Source organism: Gopherus flavomarginatus, chromosome 15, assembly GCF_025201925.1.
Source record: "Gopherus flavomarginatus isolate rGopFla2 chromosome 15, rGopFla2.mat.asm, whole genome shotgun sequence".
Lineage (NCBI taxonomy): Eukaryota > Metazoa > Chordata > Testudines > Testudinidae > Gopherus > Gopherus flavomarginatus.
In genome coordinates this window covers 10,821,299-10,843,289 of record NC_066631.1, presented here as the reverse complement: position 1 = coordinate 10,843,289, position 21,991 = coordinate 10,821,299, and the positions used below count along the sequence as shown (strand labels likewise).

Below are 21,991 nucleotides of genomic sequence, written 5' to 3'. Positions count from 1 at the left end.
CCAATAATGATGTCTAAAAATTAGTTCTGTAAAATGGCTACTGATAAGTGCAGTCATGTGGCATCCCAAGTGTGTATTCATATCAACACAGAAGCCAGTGGACATAGACAGTGTGCAGATGATTTTACCCACAGGCTCTTTTGGTCCTCTTCATAGTTCAGATCACGGCTTATTTGCCATTTTGCTGCCCTAATACGGAGGCTCTCTAATCTCTGTTTTAGTTTGGATTCTCTCCATCCCATCATCTTTATAGTGCTCTTTCTCACTCAGATTGACAGTTCACATTGACCTGGTTCTCTGCCTCACCATTTGCTCCCACGGTAAAGTCTAGGATAACAGTCAGTTCGGACAGGTACCCCTTGTTTTCTTTTTCTCTGCATGTAACACCGATCTTACTCCCTTTGTCAGGTTTAGCTCAGTTCAGCTCCTTGGGGATCTTCTGTTCCATATCTCAGGAGTCACTGGAAAAATGACAACAGAAACTGCCTCAGAGGATGACAACTTCGGAACAGCCCAGTCAAACAAGGTAAATGCTGTTGTCTGTTGCTGTGTTCCCATTTGTGAGGAGAACCTATGGGGTGACCTTTATGATGGCAGTATCTCTTCTAAGTTTCATGTGGTGAAAAGTGCAGCATTGGCTTCACTAGTTTCCTTTTATTTATTTCAGGCCATTATTAGTGCTCTTGGTGTGGAACGGCGGAACAGAGTTCTGGCAGGTCTGTACATGGGCCGATCAGACACCCAGCTCGTAGTTCGTCAGGCATCCTTGCACGTCTGGAAAATTGTGGTCTCAAACACACCTCGCACACTGCGTGAAATTTTGCCAACCCTCTTTAGTCTTCTGTTGGGGTTCTTGGCCAGTACTTGTGCAGACAAGAGAACGGTAAGGGTTCTGCACGGGTTGTACTTTGTTAACAAAGGTTACTCTGTTCATAACTGGTGTTTGATGAATGTGGTTACTCTTTACATAAGCCGCCCCAAAGCTGCCACTAACCTAATCTTATTAAACACACGTGTGTCTTCTCTACACAATCCCTGTTTATTCAGAGCAGCTACAGTGAAATAAACATTTTTTTAAACCTCCCTTTTCATAGCTGTGTTCCCATCTCCACTGATCATTAACTCTGCTTTGAACACTTGCTTATGGATAAAATATGGCATATAAGAGTACAACAAACAGATTTAAAAAAAAAAAAATCACCTCAGCCATTAAGTTTCATGCGACTAAGAAATGTAAGTGTTGGGTTTTAGATGTTTGTACTGTTAAAAGTTTAAAAGGAAGTGAAAATATGCACATGGTTATACTGTCTAGAGTGGCAGTATGGACTGTATTTAATGAATGTATACGTAGCATGTATGCCGTATCTAGATGCCGTCTGTATTCATCTGAAACACTCTGATGGACTGAGGTACATAATGCTAATTCCTTAGATCTCTTACTAGTTAGAATGGAATGTTCCAGTTCAGTTGGGGTTGACACGTTCTAACTAGTTGCTTGTGATAACTGTTCGGAGTGACCCTGTTGTATGATTGTTGGGGACAGGTTGCAGCACGGACGCTGGGGGATCTTGTTCGAAAGTTGGGAGAGAAGATCCTTCCAGAAATCATCCCTATCCTGGAAGAGGGTTTGAAGTCAGAGAAGAGTGATGAAAGGCAAGGTGTCTGCATTGGTTTGAGTGAGATCATGAAGTCTACTAGCAGGGATGCAGTAAGTTAAATTCCAGAGGGGAAATTTAAAACTTCTTAGCCCATGTGATATTATAAAATACGTGCCTTGCAGTTAAAAGATGAAAATGCAGAAAACTTGCTTTATGAACTGCCATAAAAGAAACTGAATTTCAGGACTTGTAACTAGCTGGAACTGCTGTCCAGATAAATTTTTGTCTGTGTGTGTGTATTTGTCTGCAACTGGCAGTCTTAAAACAGCGCAATGTCTTCAGGTTATGAGGCATAAGAGTTGAAAACTTTTTAAATTAATCTATCTTATTGTGGATGTTATAGATTTTCACACAAATTAATCCGTCTAAATTTTCCATTAATTAATTTCAAGTAAAGAGAAATTTTTTTTCTGTTGTGTAAGTCCTGACTTCCCAGCTGCTGTGTTCAGGTGTGGCTATGTTCCAGCTGCCATGGACTGATGTCCTGTAATTGTATCTGTATATCTCATAGGTGCTGTTCTTCTCAGAGTCCCTAGTTCCTACAGTGAGAAAAGCTCTGTGCGATCCTCTGGAAGAAGTCCGAGAGGCTGCAGCCAAAACATTTGAACAGCTGCACTCAACAATCGGATACCAGGCTCTCGAAGACATCCTGCCATTTTTGTTGAAGCAGCTGGTAAGTGTTTCAGACGTGACCCAACACCCTTTTAAAAAATCTCACTGTAGGACAAGTTTTGAGATTCTCGATACAGGCTGAAGGAGGAGTTGGTCTGTAATGCTAGTCTTTAGGGGAGGGTCACAAGTCTAATGATTTCATTTCTTCCCTGGATTCATCTCCTCTGCAAGAGGTGAAGGGAATGGTCTTGTAGCTAAAGTACAGGACTAAGAGTTGGAACATCTGGGTAATCTGGCTCTGCTACATGTCTCCACTGTCCTTTGGGAAGTCGCTTAATCTGTGTGCCTCACTATGGAGATTCTTCCCAACCTGGTAGGGAGGCTTGATTCAGTGTGTGAAAAAGGCTTTGAGAGCCCCAGGTAGAAGGACTTATATAGGTGCTGGTTGTATGATTATCCCAAAATTCACACTTGAAACAAGGTCTGGGTTGCTGTGGCAGAGACAATCTTGTAGGTAAGCTGGCTAACTCCCTGTACTCCCTTTGTAGGACACTGAAGAGACATCTGACTTTGCTCTGGACGGTCTTAAGCAAGTTATGGCTGTTAAGAGCCGTGTGGTGCTGCCTTACTTGGTGCCAAAGGTATGTTTTGGAACAACTATTTGTAGAGTGTTTTATTTCCTCTTGCTTCAAATATTGTCTGCACTGATATTCAAAAATTGGGAGCAAAATTTCAAACTCTGCACAGATTACTTGCCAGAAGCACTCATTGTAATTTGGATTATGATATACCTATGTTTAAGAATTGTATTATGTGAGATGCCTTCTGAAAAATCTTTCTGGAGTAAAATACTATTGCTTCTCCTATTTCCTTTAGCTAATTTCTCCTCCTGTAAACACCAGAGTGCTAGCATTCCTCTCATCTGTGGCAGGCGATGCTCTGACACGGCATCTGGGTGTAATACTACCTGCTATGATGTCTGCACTGAAAGAGAAGCTGGGCACGGCTGATGAGCACCTGGTAAGTGGCGCAGTTCATTTTTTGGTAAGCAAGGAAGACTAGTATTTTAAGTTCAGTTATAAACAATGTTTCAGGGGTTTTAGATATATTGATGGTATGTTTTAGTTCAATCCATTAGCCCCTGGATGCAAGGATCTTTTTGCTGGTGGTATATCAGGAGTTGGGAAATTTAGACTACCTGAATCTAAATGTTCCCAATTAACGAGATCTGTTTGTTGCATTTGAAAACTGGGACATTAGATGAGAGACTAAAAATACATATATTTTCTTACAGTTCTTACTGTGAGTGTGGTTCTGTTTCTACACTGCTTCTTGTGATTTCAAAAATATATAATATGCAAAGTCCCCAAGCGTTGATTGTTTTTGTCTGTCTGTTTAGCCCCGTGTAACTAGAAATTAAAGTGGTGGATTCATTGTCAATTCTTAGGCCTTGTCTACACTGGGGAGGGGGGAAATGATCTAAGTTATGCAACTTCAGCTACATGAATAATGTAGCTGAAGTCAACATACTTAGACCTACTCAGCATGGTGTCTTCACTGCAGTGAGTCGACTGCTGCCGCTCCCCCGTTGACTCTGCCTGCGCCTCTCTCAGTGGTGGAGTACAGGAGTCGATGGGAGAGCGCTCGGGGATTGATTTATCACATCTAGACTAGATTGTAGTAGTAGACATACCCTTAGATGTCTGTTAGATGATCTTTGCCTCCTAGCCTAGAGATTCCATGGAACTATCTGAAGTGGTCCATAGCTGACAGTCCCTATGGTGACACAGACCATGGAACTGCTGTTAAAATTAATTACCAACCAATAAGAAATTGATTTGGGCTCTAGATGAATGACAAGAACAGAAGACCTGTAGGTGATGACTGATTTCCATGAACAGTAATTAATAATTGTACAGTTTATCCTGGAGGATAATGGTCTGTCAGGCAATACCATTAAGTAAGGCCTTGAGACCTGTGACTTTTATTCTGGTTGAAAGTTAACATAAAGTTCATTCTGACTTTTTAGGAAATGGCTAACTGCCAGGCTGTAATCCTGTCTGTGGAAGATGATGTTGGGCAGAGAATTATCATTGAAGATCTATTAGAAGCCACTCGCAGCCCTGAGGTGGGAATGAGGCAGGCAGCAGCTGTCATTCTAAACATTTACTGCTCCAGATCAAAAGCAGACTGCACTGCATATCTCAGGAACTTGGTCTCAGGCTTGATCAGACTTTTTAATGATACCAATCCTGTGGTTCTGAATGAAAGCTGGGATGCTCTCAATTCCATCACCAAGGTGAGATATGGGACAGGGTTGTTGCAGCAATACAGACTGGGAGGGAATGGACTTGGTCAAATACTGCTACAAGAAAACACTTGATTTTCACTGGAAATGAGGTCTTTGCAAAGATTGTAGTATTTTAAGGACTGCACTAGACTAGTAGTAGTATGGGTGAAAGGCCAGACATTCAGAGAGATTGGGAATAGATAGCAGTGGCTTATCTCTTGGTAAACATGAGAGGAATCCAATAATTGTGGTGATTAATGCTGTTACACAGTCTTTGCCCTTTCTGTCACTCCTGCAGAAATTAGATGCTGGGAACCAGCTTGCCCTCATTGAGGATCTGCACAGGGATATTCGTATGGTAGGGAATGAGGCCAAAGGAGAAAACGTGCCAGGATTCTGTATTCCAAAGAAGGTAAATAAGTGTGTAGTGTGGGGCTGGGATTTACCACAATAACACTGTTGTGTCTTTCCAGTAACCTGGTTAATGTGATTTTTGTAGCTATCAGAATATTGTATTACTGGGGTATTTCAAACTTTTAGGTGTAGAGACTTTTTCTTTAGGTTACTGCTGTTACTTTATACCCCAGTTTGGGTTTCTGTTGTAAATAAATATTTGACAACTCTATAATGCACATGAGACATATTAGTTGTCTTTTTGGTGAAAGTGTGAAACTGGACTTCTCTGCCAAATCTTTCAGAATTAAAACTTACTAAGCAGCAAGCAGTTTAGTGAGGCATAACTGCGCAAAAGTACTTCTAAGGGAAATGAAGATCAGTAGGAAGTTGATAAGATATTTCCAAGCGTGCACTTCCAATGGGAAGTGGGGGGAAAGTAGGTTAGGTGTGGTCTGCATTGTTGGTTCTAGTTTTCTTGTTTGATTCCTGTGACAGGGAGTGACTTCTATTCTTCCGGTGCTGCGGGAGGGAGTTCTAACTGGTAACCCAGAGCAGAAAGAGGAAGCTGCAAAGGCCTTAGGACTAGTTATTAAACTGACCTCTGCTGAAGCCCTGAAACCCTCTGTCGTGAGCATTACTGGACCACTTATTCGGATCTTGGGAGATCGTTTCAGTTGGAATGTCAAGGTGGCTTTGCTTGAAACATTAAGCCTTCTGTTGGCCAAGGTAAGATTCCAAATCACTGGTAAACTTCTTAGTTTTCTCTTTTTGTCAAGTCTGAACTCCCCAGATCTGTTAACCTTCTCTGCGTAACCAAGTTGCACTGGGCTTTTGTGTACCGTGTTTAGTTACAAAGAATACTCATGTCATGGGTGTGAAACCTTCAGTGCTTACTTCTCTGCTTTCTGACAACTGAATTCAGTCCTTGCGTGGTTTTCCCATTTTTCAGCTGTGTGTTGGGGAGATTCTTTATCTGGATGGGCAAGTGCTGATTTTATCATTATATCTAAGTACTGTTAGAAGACACCACACTTTTTCATATCTTTCCTTTCTAGTTTTTGTTTCACATTTGAGTATATGTGATTCCCACCCACCACCTAAATCTCTGCCTGTACAGGTTGGGATTGCCCTGAAACCATTCCTGCCTCAGCTACAGACCACCTTCACCAAAGCGCTGCAAGATTCAAACCGTGCTGTCCGCCTTAAGGCTGCTGATGCGCTCGGTAAATTGATTGCCATCCATAGTAAAGTGGATCCTCTTTTTACTGAGCTGTTGAATGGAATCCGTTCCACTGGGGATTCTAGCATCAGGTAAGCTGTGGAAAATGAGCAGGGCATGAACTACTTGGCAGTAGTGGGAAGAAAGGCAAGTTTAACTTTTTTAAAACAATTAACATCAGAGATTAGTTGACTGAAGAGCAGAAGCCAAGGTTATATAAATGCTATGAAAGACTCCAATAGTTTGTTTCCTAGTTAGCATTTGTTTCAGTCCATATGGACTTGGTATTTTTTCCTAGTTCCAAGAATAAGTTCACCTACCAGTAAAATATCCAGCTCCCTAAGAAATGAGCCTCCTACTGGAGAAGATTTTCCCTCTTTGTGAATGGTCAAAGACCCTTCCCAGCAGTAAGAATTACAATCAGATGTGAACCAATGCAGGCATTTGTTGGTGCTGATGGTTTCCTGCCATTAGAGAAGCTCCATAGCCTTCAAATATAGGCACACCCACCTTTGTGCTAATCATTGTGTATGTGAATCTGTTGTTGGCAGCCAGCTCTTCGTAATTCGTTGACATTCTGTTTGGGGAAAACTGCAGTCTTTAATTGTAACTTGTGGTTGTTCACTCCAGAGACACCATGCTGCAAGCTCTGCGATTTGTAACACAAGGAGCTGGTGCTAAAGTGGACGCAACCATTAGGAAGACCATCACCACAGTGCTTCTAGGAATGCTGGGACATGATGAGGTATTGCTGCAAAGGGCCTGTGGGGGATATCTTATGCACACTGTTTGTTTTTTAATTTAAACTCTGAGCTTTCTAACAGAATTGTTTCCTAAAATTAACTTCCTGGAGGGGTTACTAATAATACACTGGAAAGAGAGCTAGTATAAAAGCAGGCTGAAGCTATGCATTGATCACTAAACTGAATTTAATCTGTAAAACTGAAATCACTTCAACACCTTACAGTGTGTTGATTGAGAAGCAAATTTTATCCAAGAATAAAATACTTCCCTGGTCAATCTATTGTAACTCTTAAATTTTGTGAAATTAGTGTTTCCTTGGCTTCTTTGTGTGTTTGACCTTCCATTCCTCCTCAACATATTTGTTGAGGCAGCTAAAAACTATTCGCTTACCATCAGCCGAAAGTAGGAAGTATACCAGCTGCACTGTAAAAGCATATGTGAAGTCCTAACATCTCAGTCAGTATAGATAACCTCAATGTGGTAATACATTTCCCTTTTTCTTTTCTTTTTTTTTTTTTTGGAGAGGTTACATTCTCCCTGACAAAGAAATTATCCAGTTTTAAAGAGGCATGTTCTGCATATGTCAGTTTGCCACACTGACTCTGGAACCAACATAGTGTTGCACCCAAGATCAAAATTCACATTCTGTCGTGACTGCCCCCTTATTCTACATCTGTAAAACACAGGTTGCTGGCATGTCAGAGATGGAAAAATTCTCACTGCAATGTAAATATCATAGACTATCAGGGTTGGAAGGGACCTCAGGAGGTCATCTAGTCCAATCCCCTGCTCAAAGCAGGACCAATCCATTCAATGTGTGGAGAACTGCAATGGCGAGATCATCATTTTGGCAAGCTAAAGTAACAACTGGTGCTAAAAGTTTTGAAGCAGGCCATCTTAACTAGCAAGAGGGTATTTTGCAGGCGGACAGCAGGCACCACTGCTTCATTTCCCAGCCTGTAAATCAAGAATTTGACCTTTCCATGTCCACAAAAGGCCCTCTTAAATCACAAAGGTGAAAGCAAATGTGTTTTCCATGTGTATAACTCAATGCTTACGTCAAGTCAGTACTGTAGTGCTATAGTCTGCCCTGAGCTGGCCATTTTGGCTGTGAGCTTGATTTTGAATTCTACTGCAGTATACAAGAAAACTTAGAGTTGACTGAAATCAACAAATGGTGGGAGTGGGGAGCTGGTTGTGAAATCTTCATTTTCCTTTGTGTTTTTGTTTCAGAGCTTCTTTTGTCACTTGGCCTTCTCAATGGAAATTGTCTCTGTGTATCAAACTCTTCTAATTTTTGACTCTCTCCCCCTCCTTTCCTTTTTAGGATGCTACCCGCATGGCATCAGCTGGCTGTCTAGCAGAGCTGTGTGCATTTCTGTCAGAAGAGGAGCTCAGCACCGTTCTGCAGCAACACTTACTGGGTTTGTCTAGCAGAGAGTTATAAATGTGTTCTGAAATAAACAGGACATTTTATTAATTATGAAATCTTCAACTGTGGAGAAGACCCTGAGAACTATAGAATAGCACTTTCAGCCACTGGTCCCAGAGGCTTTCCTGACTTGTGTTCTAGATTCTTAATGTTGAGCCTCTATTCTAGGGCCTCTATTGCACATTCTTCTGATGCAGCAGACCAAAAAGGTTAGAAACCTGTGTATTGTAAACATAGGTTTTTATGGAAAGTTTTGAAACAGCCGCCATTTTTTGTGTCGTTGGCTGTAACGCTAAAAGATCATGGACTACTAATGCCATAAGACTTCTAACTGCTCTTGGCAAATTAACTCCATTGTCCTGGTTTCTGGAAAAAAATGTTAATTCTCCAGGAACGGTTAGTGGTTTGGGGGCGTTACTATAGCATTCCACTCTGTGGAGTTAAAATGGGAATCTAGTGATTGGTTGCTATGAATCTATGAGTTGCCAGCAAATGTGTTTATTTCATTGAAGAGACGTAGCTTCACTCATAATGACAAGATCCTTCACATTTTTAAATTGTTACGTGTCAGAGAATAATACTTGATTGAGATTGTCAGAGGCAATGGGGTGAGCATGGGGCTGGGAACCAGGAACTGCTAAATTTAATCCCAGCTATGCCACAGACTCATTTTGTAGCCTTAAAATAAGTAATTTCTTTGTTCGTTCCCCTAGCTGCAAAATGGGTGTCACATGATAGAGGTGTTGGGTTTAATGTTAGTTTGCATCCAGCTCTCAGAGCAAGGCAATACTGAAGTGTTTGTTTGTTTTTATGAAGACAGACAGAGATGAACATCACCCCGACAAAACTCATTATATCAGGTATACTCGGTAGCAAGGCTCAATATTGCTCTCTCCCTCTTGCAGCGGATGTCTCTGGGATTGATTGGATGGTGAGGCATGGACAGAGCCTTGCACTATCTGTGGCTATAAAGGTAGCTCCCAGCAGACTGTGTGCCCCCAAATACTATAACAGCGTTCAGGAGAGGATCCTGAGCAACGCCACAGCAGACAGGGTAAGCACTATCTGAAGGCCATCCAGAGCATTTCCCAAGAGCTCTGTCTGTTGCACTGTAAACAGTTTAAAGCTTTGCAGACTCACAGTGCTACCCAGTAAAACTGGGACAACCCTGTAGCACACTCCTGAAGAATGTACCATGAACAGAGAGACAGTTCTGCACTTGAGCTCTGTGATTATTCTGACTCTCATCTGTGTGTGTGTGTGTGTGTGTGTGTGTGTGTGTAAGCATTCCTGATTGTCTAAATTTTAAATTCCACACTACTGCAGTTTGTTTATGTGCTGAGCTCAGAGCATGTTTGGAAAGTACTTCGAATACAAGCTCATTCCTCTTTCCACTGAACGAACTTTAGTGAAAGCTTTTTACATCGCTGAAACAGTTTTCAGCATGAACACACAACTGTCTGATTCTCCTATGATAAAAGTGCTCAAGTTAGGGCTAGCGTTACTGCTTTTGTACTGACCTACTGTGTGACCTTGGGCAAGTCATTTGACATCTCTGTGCCTCTGTTTCCCCTTCTTTCGTTTATCTGTATTGTCTGTTAGATAGTAACCTTGTCAAGGCAGGGACCCTCTCTTACTCTGTGCATGTACAGTACCTGGCACACTGAGGCCTCTACATACTACTGTAATAATTATAACAACAACAAAAGTGCCCTGGTTCTCTTTGCGCTGCAGATCCCCATTGCGGCTAGTGGTATCAGAGGAATGGGCTTTCTTATGAAATACCACATAGAAACAGGAGGAGGAAATCTGCCTCCCAAACTCGCCAGCCTCTTTATTAAGGTGAGCCCAGGAATGTGCCATTTAAGTTTTGTGCTACCTGAACTACTCTACAATGACCTTTACCAATGGAATGTGGCCTGTATTTGGGTAAGTTGCAAAGCGTCATTGGCCAGTTGATGGCTTGGTCAATAAAATCTTAGTACTAGTTGTAACAGAAAGTGAAAGCAGTAAACTTGGATATCTTGTATTTTGAATCTATGAACCCTGGGGTGCTTGAGCATCTAGATTTGTCTGCAACAAAGTACAAACAAAATTTTTTTTGATATTTTTAGGTTTTAGAAGCCTTTGTATGTTCAGGTACAGTTAACATCACAAAAAAGAAAGAGACTTTACATTCAAACCTTAGCCTACCTGGTTAGGCTTTTACTACTGCAGATAGATAGCAGGTACATAATATACATGTTGCAATAACAGTGGCTTATAAAGGAGTAAGTAAAAGAAAAATTGAGCTTTTATAATTTTTTGCTGCTTCTTGCTGTATGAGGAAGACTTGAAAGTGCTCCCCCCCTTTAAATATTTCTGCCTTTTTTTTTTTTTAACCTTGAAAATATTCAGAATGTCAATTCTCTCCTTCCCTGGTTTTGCTGCAGCACTTCCCATGTTTTGCATCTCTCGCCTAATTCTTATTAGAGAGGCTGGGATGCTAACGAAGATATATTTTCTCCGCAATGTTAGTCACTGAAGTTAAATAAATACTAACAAAAAACTCAAGCAAACCAGAGTTTTAAAAAGTCTAAAAATCCCTTTCACTCTGTTACTCTGGTTTCAGTTTCTTAACGTGTCACCTTTTTACCAGGATAAACAGGAGCTGACTTTCTAATGTGAAAACCAAGTAGAAGCCCTCTTGCCCCTTTTTCATTGGGAAAAAAAACCTCTCAGGACTTCTTCATACAACATAAAGAAGCAAAAAATGAAGAAAAGACACAAGGCCAATTGTTTTCTTTGCCAGTCACCTTTAATTGGCAATAAAAGCATTTACTTTTGTTTTCAGGGTTTATTTTTTTCTTTTAATTTAAAAACGTTGAAGCACATGATTAGGGCCCTACCAATTTCCCGGTCTATTTTGGTCAATTTCATGGTCATAGAATATTAAAAATCATAAGTTTCATGATTTCATAAAATCATAGACTATCAGGTCTGGAGGGGACCTCAGGAGATCATCTAGTCCAATCCCTTGCTGAAAGCAGGACCAATCCCCGGACAGATTTTTGCCCCAGATCCCTAAATGACCGCCTCAAGGATTGAACTCACAACCCTGGGTTTAGCAGGCCAATGCTCAAACCACTGAGCTATCCCATCCCCCTATTTAAATGTGAAATTTCATGGTGTTGTAATTGTAGGGGTCCTGATCCAAGAAAGAGTTGTCAGGGGGTTGCAAGGTTATTGTAGTAGGGTTGCTGTGCTATTACCCTTACTTCTGCACTGCTGCTGGCAGGGCACCACCTTCAGAGCTGGACGCCCGGCCAACAGCCACCGCTCTCCGGCCACCCAGCCCTGACGGCAGCGCATGAAGTAAGGATGGTAATACCACAACCCACCTAAAATAACCTTGTGACACTCCCCCCTGCAACTCTTTTGGGTCGGGACCGCCAATTTGAGCAATCCTGGTCTCTCCTGTGAAATCTGTATAGTATAGGGTAAAAGCACACAAGACCAGATTTCTCAGGGGAAGACCAGATTTCACGGTCCATGACACGTTTTTCATGGCCGTGAATTTGGTAGGACCCTACACATGGTACAGAGCAAAGTGGCTTCAAAGCACCTCCTGTTATGTGAAAGCATATCAGAAAGTACTAGACATCCAACATTTGTAACCCTTACATTTAATTTGTATGACATATTACAGTGTACCATGGTATAAATGTGCTGTTAATACACATTAATATTGTGATAAAAGCAGTGTGGTGCACAGTAAATCATAAATGGGTTAAGGTTAAAAAGAACAGAAGGGCCAAGTTCATATTAAAGGTTGTAAAACTCATTTTAAAAAGGCAAAGGTGTCCCATAGCCACTGTTCTGACATGTCAGGTTTCAGCCTGTCCCAGACTTTTATTGGAAAATGAAAATGACCAAAAAGAGGACATTTAATGGAAACAGTAAAACTCTCAACTGTTGCTGTGCTAGTGGTCATTGTTGTTTCCTGAAATAGCTGCAGGGAAACCACGTGACCTGCAGACAACGGCAAGCTGCAAAGCTTTTCTTTTAAAAAGGTATATTATTGTCAAGTTACAATCCTGACTTATTCTCATTTAACAGTTTGCTTAAACTAGTTGATAGATAATGAAAAAGAGAAATATACTGTGGTGAGAATGAGGAGCATCTGCAGTTCTATCAGTGCTTGTATTCTTTGGTGTAGTGTCCCTATCAAAAAGGTAAATTGGCACTCTGAAAATTTGCCTGTGCTGTATCTGAAATTAAGGATGTCTTTGTGTCTCATTCAGTGTCTCCAGAATCCATCCAGTGACATCAAGTTAATTGCAGAAAAGATGATCTGGTGGGCAAATAAAAACCACCTCCCCTCTATGGATCCGCAGACAATTAAACCAATTCTCAAAGCACTTCTGGACAATACAAAAGACAAAAATACCAGTGTGAGGGCCTGCAGTGACCAAGCCATAGTTAACCTCCTGAAGATGAGAGAGGGCGAAGAAGTGCTTCAGGTATGAACAAGAAATCCTTTGCTACCTAGTGGAAGGCCATATCATGTTGTCTTGCATACGAGTAACCTTAAATATTGTTGTGGGTGGAGCCTTTTATCTTTGAATATATAAGTGAGTATCTTGCAGTATAAAATATTACAAATGATGGGGTCGGGGGGGCGGAATGGGGGCTGTTTTATGGGTTAGCATCTAATTCTTCATCCTAGATCAATATTCTACGAACAAACGTCCGTATTTCTCCACTTGGCTATCTTGGGTATACATGGTTACAATGCAGTAATATGTATTACTAAAATGCATCAAGCTAACTCCCCCTCTGTAGCCAACAATTAATAGCCATATCTGCGGAACGCTATGAGCCTGTGCCATGCTGTTACTTATAATAAGGGTCCTCAGTGTATGAACATATTTCTGTAGTAGTTGCACTATGGGCTGTTGTAGGGTGGATGAAATACTCCTTTGCATGTCGATGTCCAGAATTCTTTTCCACCTCTAAGCTATTTTTATTTTGTGCTTATGTCTGAATTTGTGGAACCAGCTGAAATGCTTTGATGTGCTTGTAAGAGTGTAAGAATTTTCCTTTGTGTGTTTTTCTTGTTTAAAATTCATAGACTTTAAGGCCAGAAGAGATCATCATCATAATTTAGTCCAGTGGTCCCCAAACTTTTGAGGGTCACCCTCCCACACACACACACACATCGAGAGGCCAGGAGCTGGGCCACAGCTGGGGGCAGGGAGTGGGGGGATGCAGACAGGTAAGGGGACTGAGGCTGGGGCCGGAGCGGAGCTGTGGCCGAGGCTGGGGGCTGGTGTGGGGCCAGGAATGGAGCCATAGCTGAGGGTGGGACCAGAGCAGAGCTGAGGGTGAGGAGTGGCTAGGTGGTGCTCCCTCCCCGCCCCAGGCCCTGTCAGGACCCCTGGATGGTCGTCCATGCCCCGCTAGGGGAGGCATGCCCCACACTTTGAGGACCTCTGATCTAGTCTGAACTCCTGCACATCACAGGCCACAGAACCTCACCCACCCACTCCTGTAATAGACCCCCATAATCTCTGGCTGAGTTACTGAAGTTCTCAAATGTTGATTTAAAGATTTCAAGTTACAGAGAATCCACCATTTACTCTAATTCAAACCAGCCAGTGACCTGTGTCCAATGCTGCAGAGGAAGGCGAAAAACACCTAGAGTCTCTGCCAGTATGACCTGGGAGAAAATTCCTTCCTGACCCCAAATATGATGATCGGAGCATATGGGCGAAAGACACCTGGGAAACAATTGTCTGTAGTTACTCAGAGCCCTCCCCATCTAGCATCCCATCTCTGGCAATTGAAGAATTTGCTTCTAGCAGTCACAGATGGACCATGTACCATTGTAGACAGTTTCATCATACCATCCCCTCCATAAACTTACCAAGCTCAGTCTTGAAACAAGTTAAGAGTTTTTTTGGTCCCTTTGATCATAGATTATTAGTGTTGGAAGGAACCTCAGGAGATCATCTAGTCCAACCCCCTGCTCAAAGCAGGGCCAATCCCCAAATGGCCCCCTCAGGGATTGAACTCACAACCCTGGGTTTAGCAGGCTAATGCTCAAACCACTGAGCTATCCCTTCTCGCCTTGGAAGGCTGTTCCAAAACTTCACTCCTCTGATGGTTAGAAACTTGGTCTGATTTCTAGCCTAAATTGTTGGTAGCCAGTTTATATCCATTTGTTCTTGCATCAACATTGGCACTTAACTTAAATAACTCCTCTACCTCCCTGGTGTTTATCCCTCTGCTGTAGATATAGAGAGCCTCCCCTCAGCCTTCCTTTGGTTAAGCTAAACAGGCCCAGCTCCTTAAGTCTCCTCTTGTTAGCTAAGTTCTCCTTTCCTCTGATCATACTAATAGCCCTTCTCTGCACCTGTTCTAGTTTGAATTCATCTTTCTTAAACATGGGAGACCAGAATTGCACATAGTATTCCAGATGAGGTCTCACCAGTACCTTTGTCCAATTATGATACTTCCTGGAAATACGTCTGATGCATCCTAGGACTGCATTAGCCTTTCTCATGGCTGCATCACATTGGCAGCACATAGTCATCCTTTGATCAACCAGTACACTCAGGTCTTCCTCCTCCTCTGTCACTTCCAATGCATTCCAGTTTATAGCAAAAATTCTTGTTGTTGGCCCCTAAATGCATAACTTTGCACTATTAAATTTAATCCCATTTCTCGTACTCCAGTTTTCAAAGTCATCCAAATCTTTGTATATAATATTCCAGTCATCCTCTGTATTGACAATACAGCCCAACGTTTTGTCATCTGCAAATTTATTAGTAGACTCCCACTTTTTGTGCCAATGTCATTAATGAAAATGGGAAATAAGATTGGTCCCAAGACTGATCCCTGAGAATCTCCATCAGTAACCTCCCTCCAGTCTGACAATTCACCTTTCAGTATGACCCACTGTAGTCTTCTCTTTAATCAGTTCCTTACCTATCTTAATTATTTTTTAAACCCCATCTTCTCCAATTTAACTAATAATTTTTCACGTGGAACTGTATCAGATGTCTTACTGAAATCCAGATAGATTAGATCTGTATTTCCTTTGTCTAGAAAAATGGTTATCTTATCAAAGAAAGAGATCAGGGTAGTCTGGCACGATCTACCTTTTGTAAAACCATGTTGTATTTTATCCCAATTTCCATGTACCTGTATGCCCTTAACTAGTTTCTCTTTCAAGATTTGTTCTAAGACCTTGCATACCATTGAGGTCAAATTAATGGGCCTGTAGTTTCTCAGAGCACGTTTTTGTTCTTTCTTTAAATTACACAACATACAATTCCAAAGGACTTTGTGTCCAGTGGTATTCTCATCTGTTCCTATTAGACGTAATCAAAAGAATTTGTGGCAATGCTGAGTATTTCCAGAACAGGTTTTATTTACTCTGTAACCCTGAATCTTGCTCTCCATACCAAGGATATTGTTAAATTCTGAACTCTAGTCCTAAAAATAAAAAAATTTAAAATGCACACCTGTTTAATTATAAAGAGGTAGAACCTTGAATGCAAGAAGCTAGACAGATCAGTTATGTATGAAAAGCAAGATTTTTATGTTTTACTCATAACTGAATTTTATTCATTAGATCTGTTTGGGAGAAGAATTTCAAGAGTTTTCTTCAATACAGCTGTAAATCTGGGTATAAATTTAGCCAGTGTTTCTCTTTATGTTCTGACACATACCCTGTAAGATACTGAATTTTTTTAATGCTTTTTTTGGCATGGAGTAAAATAGATAAGAGCTAATTTAGCATTAGGAGTGAATGTTTTTATTGGTATTATCTTCTTCCTCTTTCCACAGTCTGTCTCCAAGATCCTAGATACTGCCAGTCTGGAGCTGCTGAATGAGAGCTGCAGGAGATCTCTGAAGAAGCTGGCCAGCCAGGCTGATTCTGTTGAACAGATCGATGACACTATATTGACGTGATATTTAAGATCCCGAAGAAAAGAAAACACTGAACCAACGGCTGCATCAGCATTTCAACTCAAAAAACAATGTTAAATGTTTTCATTTTTGAAAATATATTAATTCTGATGGGGGCTTATGAAAAGGGCTCCTAGAGAGTATTTTAATATCAAAAATATACCAGAATAGCCTTAATTAGACCTACATTCACTAAAAATTGAAAATTTGGTCCCCTTTTTGAAACTGAATGCGCAAGAGACAGGCATACCAGTCAGTATCAGTTAATTGTAGCTGATTGTGAGGTGTGTCTTGAGCATCAAGCCTGTGCGTGAAACCCGTTTCCTTCTCAGAAATGTGTAAAAACTCTAGGAAAGGAGCTAACACTGGTCTTTTCCACAGATCTTGTGCAGAGGAAATAGAAATCTGTGGAAGTTAAAACGTAATGTTTTTGTGTAGTAACTTGCGGCTTGTGATGGTTCTGAAGACTGAAAATCCCTGTAAAACTATTATTTAAAATAGCCTTAGAAATTTCAAATGCAAAAGGGGGATTAAATGCAGATTGTTTGAAGATGGAACGTTTAATAAAGGCTTTGAATTTAATCCTGATGATGAAAGCTTTTGTTTCTACAAAAGTATATTGTCTGACTGTAGAGCTATCTTATGCCAGGTATATGGGGAAAGCTTTCCTATGATGTTTACTTTTTGATCCATTTTTTCAAGAGATATTTGGAGTACTCATTTTTGTGTGTACATAACTTAGCAATGAATGAAAGACCTTTCCAATGTTGAAACAAGCTGAGGGGCTTTCAACCAAGGCAAGACTAACACAATAAAAAAAAAAAACCTGACAAGTATTGATTCCAACTCAATAACTACATTCCCCAACTCCCACAATTCTGTTGGTCAATGGCATCTTGAACATACCATCTTCAGTTGCCCAACTGTTGAACATAACAGGCCTCCACTTTTGTGACCTCTAACACTTGGTACTGAATTAAGATCAATACTAGTCTTAACAAGATTGGGGTTTTTTGGGTAATTTTTCTGGTCATTGAGCTCTGTTGATCTCAGAGTTATTTATCTGGCAAGACCACTTCAAGGTTTTATAGTTCACCAATACTGTTGGCCCTATATACAGACAGACATCAGAAAGATGTGGTAGCAGGAAGCTGAGGTATTTTTTTGAAGATAAAGTGAGATTTTTGTGTTCTCTAAGATAGTTAAACCATATCTATTTTATCAGATTAAAAAAATGGTGAAGCCTAAGAAAGGCAGAGCACTAAGAATTTTTTTTGAAATATGAAAAGAGACTGCTTTGACTCCTCGAGAAGCAATGAAATTTATGGGCTCCAGTCAGGATGAAGGGAGAAGTGTGTTTAGTCCCATACATTGAAGTTATTTATCTGAGCATACAATCTGGAGTAATCCCATGGGGTTATTAATACTGATCTCCTGTAGCTGCCATGATGATGGGAGTAAGTAGGAAAGGGCTGGATGATCTGGACCATACCAATACTGAAAATCAGGAATTAAAACCAGATACTCAAATAGAAAGAAATATCCTCTAGGGTGGCCTTTTTGGAGGGTTGGGTTTTTCTGTTAAAGATTGTATTGCTTCAAAATCTGACAAAATGATCTTACCTTCCCCTCAAGTGTCCATAATATGAGATGTGTGCTATGTAATTTAATTATCTGACTCAGCTACGGTGACTTTGTTCTATATCATGTTTCTACTTTGTTTTGGTAAAAGTTGGTGAATAGTGTGTTTCTCGAATGAACAGAAATTAATGGACATGACTAAACATTAACATAGTCGTAAAAGGGTGAAATTCACCCTAGTGCTGTGAAGGGCCTAAGTGATAAGGTCTTTTGCAGGCTCACTGCTTTAGAGTGAATTTCACCCTGTTATGCAGAGTTGTATTTTGTTAGAAGATGTCATGCACTGAAACAGACTTAAAAAAGTTAATGTCATCCAAAAGGTACAAAACAGCGGACAAACAGTGGATGTTCTGAAAGTGCACCTATGTCGTCATAGCAGAGAGGCAGAAAAGAGAGGAGAATGTAGCAGATTCCCTTAAGAAGGGTTGTTAGATCGTTAGTAATTGAGGGCATTGGTCCTACACACAAACCATGTCCTCTCCATGATTTATAAGTTAGTCTCCACTTGCAAAAACAACTAAAAGAAAATTATACTTACAATTTAAAAATTACTTTTGCCATGTGAGTAAAAGTTGGACATGGCCAATGAAGCTATGAATATTCTCATTAAGTTGTAGCTTGTAAATTAGGGGATACAATTTTTATTGGCTGAATTAAATATTAAATTTTAAAGCCACTACACACACTTTTCACCTTGTATGGTGTCAAGTGAAAAAATATGGTGAATGACTACAGTCTCATTTCAGGAAAGAATATATTAATTAATCTGTGTTTTTAAGAAGATTAAGATAGTTTAATAGAATATTGAAAGTTATTTAAAAAAAAAGTTTAAAGTTGGCTTTAGTGATCTTGATTTGTGTCTGACAGTGTATAATATATTCTGATGAATAAACAGATAATGTATAGTCAACCAGAAATAAAAATACATTCTCAAATTTTACCATAACACAAAAATTAAACCTGATCAGTGGGTAAACCTGATGCGAACTGGAGATGAGAGAACCATTTATTTCACATCAGACTTAGATGTCTTGCAAAAATCAGTCTTCAATGGAAAAGAAGATATTTCTACCACTGATTAAACTAAGCCTTGAACTGCCAAGTTAGTGTCACTTACTGGCAGCTGAAACTATATGCAAATCAAGACAAGCACACAGGAATGTATGGGAGAGATGTTTAAATTTGCAAGATACTTAATCTTTCAATGGAAAAAAGAAAAAAAAGTGATAGTATGAAACCTTCAAATGTTTGGATTTCTAAATAATTCACTCTCATTTATGGAAGAGATGTTCTGTAAAACTGATACTGTTGTGAAATGTCTGTGTTGCAGTAGTAATGGTATTAACAAGCCCCAAGCATTCAAAATCATGAGGCAGGCTCTATGAGATTAAAAATAAATACATTTGGGAGGCTTTATTTGCCTCTTGGAGTCTGAGCATTTGGGATGTATATTGGTCATGTTTTCAAGCTTTTCTCCACAACTATGAGATCTTGAAATTTAATTTAAAAAAAATTAAAGCTAAGATTCTCAAGACTCCAGGAACTGGGGCTTTACAAAAAACTCCAAATAGTGCAAGATTTGTAATTATAATCACAAACATTGATGACACTGCTAAAGAGAAATATACAGTGGGAGGTGCCAAAAACCTTCACTATTGGAACTGCCTTTCTGGTTCTTGATGGGCATGGTTAATCCAGTAGTCCTTTCCAGAGTAATTAACTGCATGCAAATAGGAAAATACTGGCCATACCATTATAATATGCGTCTCATATAGGTGATAGGAAAAGAATCCTAAAGGTGCAATGTATAATAAAGGCAACAAGATTTTGATCCTTCATGATCTAAGCCGCCTCATACTAGTGTAATAGAAGAAATTTAAACCCTTCAAGTGAGTATTTTGAGAAGGAAGCATAGAAACAGCTATATTTTCAGTAAATATGTCATTTGTAGAAACATCTTATCAATCTGATTTCAGAGATACTGAAATCAGTGGGAACTGCAGCTGCTCAGCACCTCTACAAATCAGATCATGTTTCTTTTAGGCCCTTAAGTGTGGTATGATCCTACTGCAAAAAAATCCTCAAAGGTAATACAATCCTGTTCCCTAAGTGACATAAGTAGAAGACTGATTTAACTATATTCTGTTTCTCACAAATGTTATGAGTCATAGCATTTTTCAGTTTAATCCTCCTGGTCTGCCAGGCTCTATCTCTTGCCAAGCTGTAGACATTTACAACCCATGTGTCACTGAGATTTTTTTTCAGTGCTAATTATACTAATTCCAATTTTAAATAGTATACATAAGTAATGTACTTGTGAGGGTTAATAAATTGTAAACATATGGTTAAATCCAGTAAAATCAACTCAGTTTATTGAAATACTAATTTGTCAATATTTTGGCTTGAATCTGTGCTCAACAAAATTTGACATTCCTGTAATTGCGTTGAAGACATATGCAGTACCTTGGACGTTGGTTGTAGCTGTTTCTTCATCTCCTGCTAGTGCATCTTTGCAGCGTATGCCTAAAAATCTATAAGTGAAAAAAATCCTGAATAAACGCTAAGCCGAGACACACTCATAGACTTTAAGGTCTGACGGGACCATCATGATCATCTAGTCTGCCCTCTTGCTCATTGCAGGCCCCATAATCTCACCCATTCACTCTTATACTAGACCCCTAACCTCTGGCTGAGCTACTGAAGTTCTCAAATCATGATTTGAAGACTTCAGGTTACAAGGAATCCACTATTAACACTAGTTTTGGCTATAACAAGAACAATATTCCTATAGACAGGTAATTTGGGAAAATACTGTTAAAGCTACAGCTTCTGTGAATAATTTTTAAAATGTTGTTAGGCTTTGTCAGTTCTCTGTCCCAGCTCTACCTGAAAGTTTTAGGGTATGTGTGAACCTTACTTTGCAATTGCAATAGTCACTGCAAGTGTGCTCATACAGAAGCCTCATTGTGAATTACACTAGCAGAAAAGACAGAACACCCCAGTGACCTGCAAGGTGGCTGCAGGACAAATGGAACTCCATCTTGTATACCTCTCCATGGAAGATGGATGACTCATTGTACAGCTTCATAGGGTGCAGCTGCATACAAAAAAATGACAGCTGTCAACCTTATTGGACCATATCTCCATACAAGAGTAGGCATAGCCTTGCTCTTGACCATAGGCCACACCTGTTTAGCAAAAAGGGCAGCATCCTACATATTGGATTATTGCAGAGGTGGGTCTTCTTCATGCTCAGTGGATTTCAGCTGTAGATTTCAGTTTATGGAACATGAGGTAGCCACAGGCATAGTTGCAGAGCTATGCAGGAGCCAGGCGTTGTGTCAGCTGCACAGGGATGCATCTTTCTATTAAGAATGAGAACGTAATTCCAGAGCTGCCAGGGACCCTTTCACCATATGACACAGGAGGGCATTCCAGAAGCAGTCGGGGGCTATGCTGCCTGAGAGAGAAGGGTAGGAGCAGGCTTTAGTGTGGCCTGCCTGGAAGGGAGGCTACTCCAGCATATGGAACACAATGGCAGCTGCAGGGCTACCAACTCTTTAAATAGTTGGTGGTTTGTTTTGTTCTTAAATCCTCAGCTCCTGGAGTCATGTGACTGGTATTCTCAGCCCTCCTGGCTGCTTGAAAACAGGACCCCACAAGGCTCAGAAGCCAGACAGCAAATAGAGCCCAACATTCAGTGTTGTTAAAAATCCCACCATTTTTTAGCCTCTCTCATGTTTGACTGGGTCCCTGTCTCAAAGCTGGGTGAGGCAGGTGGGAGCCATAGGCCTTGCCCTCTGCAGCCTGTAATTGTGCAGCCCACACATCACAGCGGAGGGGTCCTTTATAGTGGCTCCCTGCTCTGAGGCAAAGATGGGTGGGGGCCCTGGCACAGCAGGTCCAAAGGCTAGGAGCCTGTCTGAGGAAGGCAGCGGGATGCCTAGGAGGAGGGGCAGTGTCCCGACTGTGAAATGGGCGCCAAAACTACTGAGGAGACTTGAACCCCTCACTACACATGCGCCGGACCACAGCGGCGT

General features: G+C 40.7%; 1 protein-coding gene across 1 annotated transcript in view; it reads left to right on the top strand.

Moving 5' to 3' along the window:
- Positions 1-16,892, top strand: part of GCN1 (GCN1 activator of EIF2AK4) — a 61,100-nt gene extending 44,208 nt beyond the window's left edge. The window contains exons 43-58 of the mRNA XM_050923567.1: positions 409-526; positions 668-883; positions 1,544-1,708; positions 2,170-2,331; positions 2,819-2,911; positions 3,147-3,290; positions 4,300-4,569; positions 4,859-4,972; positions 5,452-5,682; positions 6,074-6,267; positions 6,806-6,920; positions 8,247-8,343; positions 9,257-9,405; positions 10,086-10,193; positions 12,635-12,853; positions 16,188-16,892. Of these exons, the coding sequence (XP_050779524.1) occupies positions 409-526; positions 668-883; positions 1,544-1,708; positions 2,170-2,331; positions 2,819-2,911; positions 3,147-3,290; positions 4,300-4,569; positions 4,859-4,972; positions 5,452-5,682; positions 6,074-6,267; positions 6,806-6,920; positions 8,247-8,343; positions 9,257-9,405; positions 10,086-10,193; positions 12,635-12,853; positions 16,188-16,313 (2,521 nt within the window). The 3' untranslated portion in view covers positions 16,314-16,892. The remainder of the gene's footprint in view (positions 1-408; positions 527-667; positions 884-1,543; positions 1,709-2,169; positions 2,332-2,818; positions 2,912-3,146; positions 3,291-4,299; positions 4,570-4,858; positions 4,973-5,451; positions 5,683-6,073; positions 6,268-6,805; positions 6,921-8,246; positions 8,344-9,256; positions 9,406-10,085; positions 10,194-12,634; positions 12,854-16,187) is intronic.
- Positions 16,893-21,991: the final 5,099 nt, after the last annotated feature.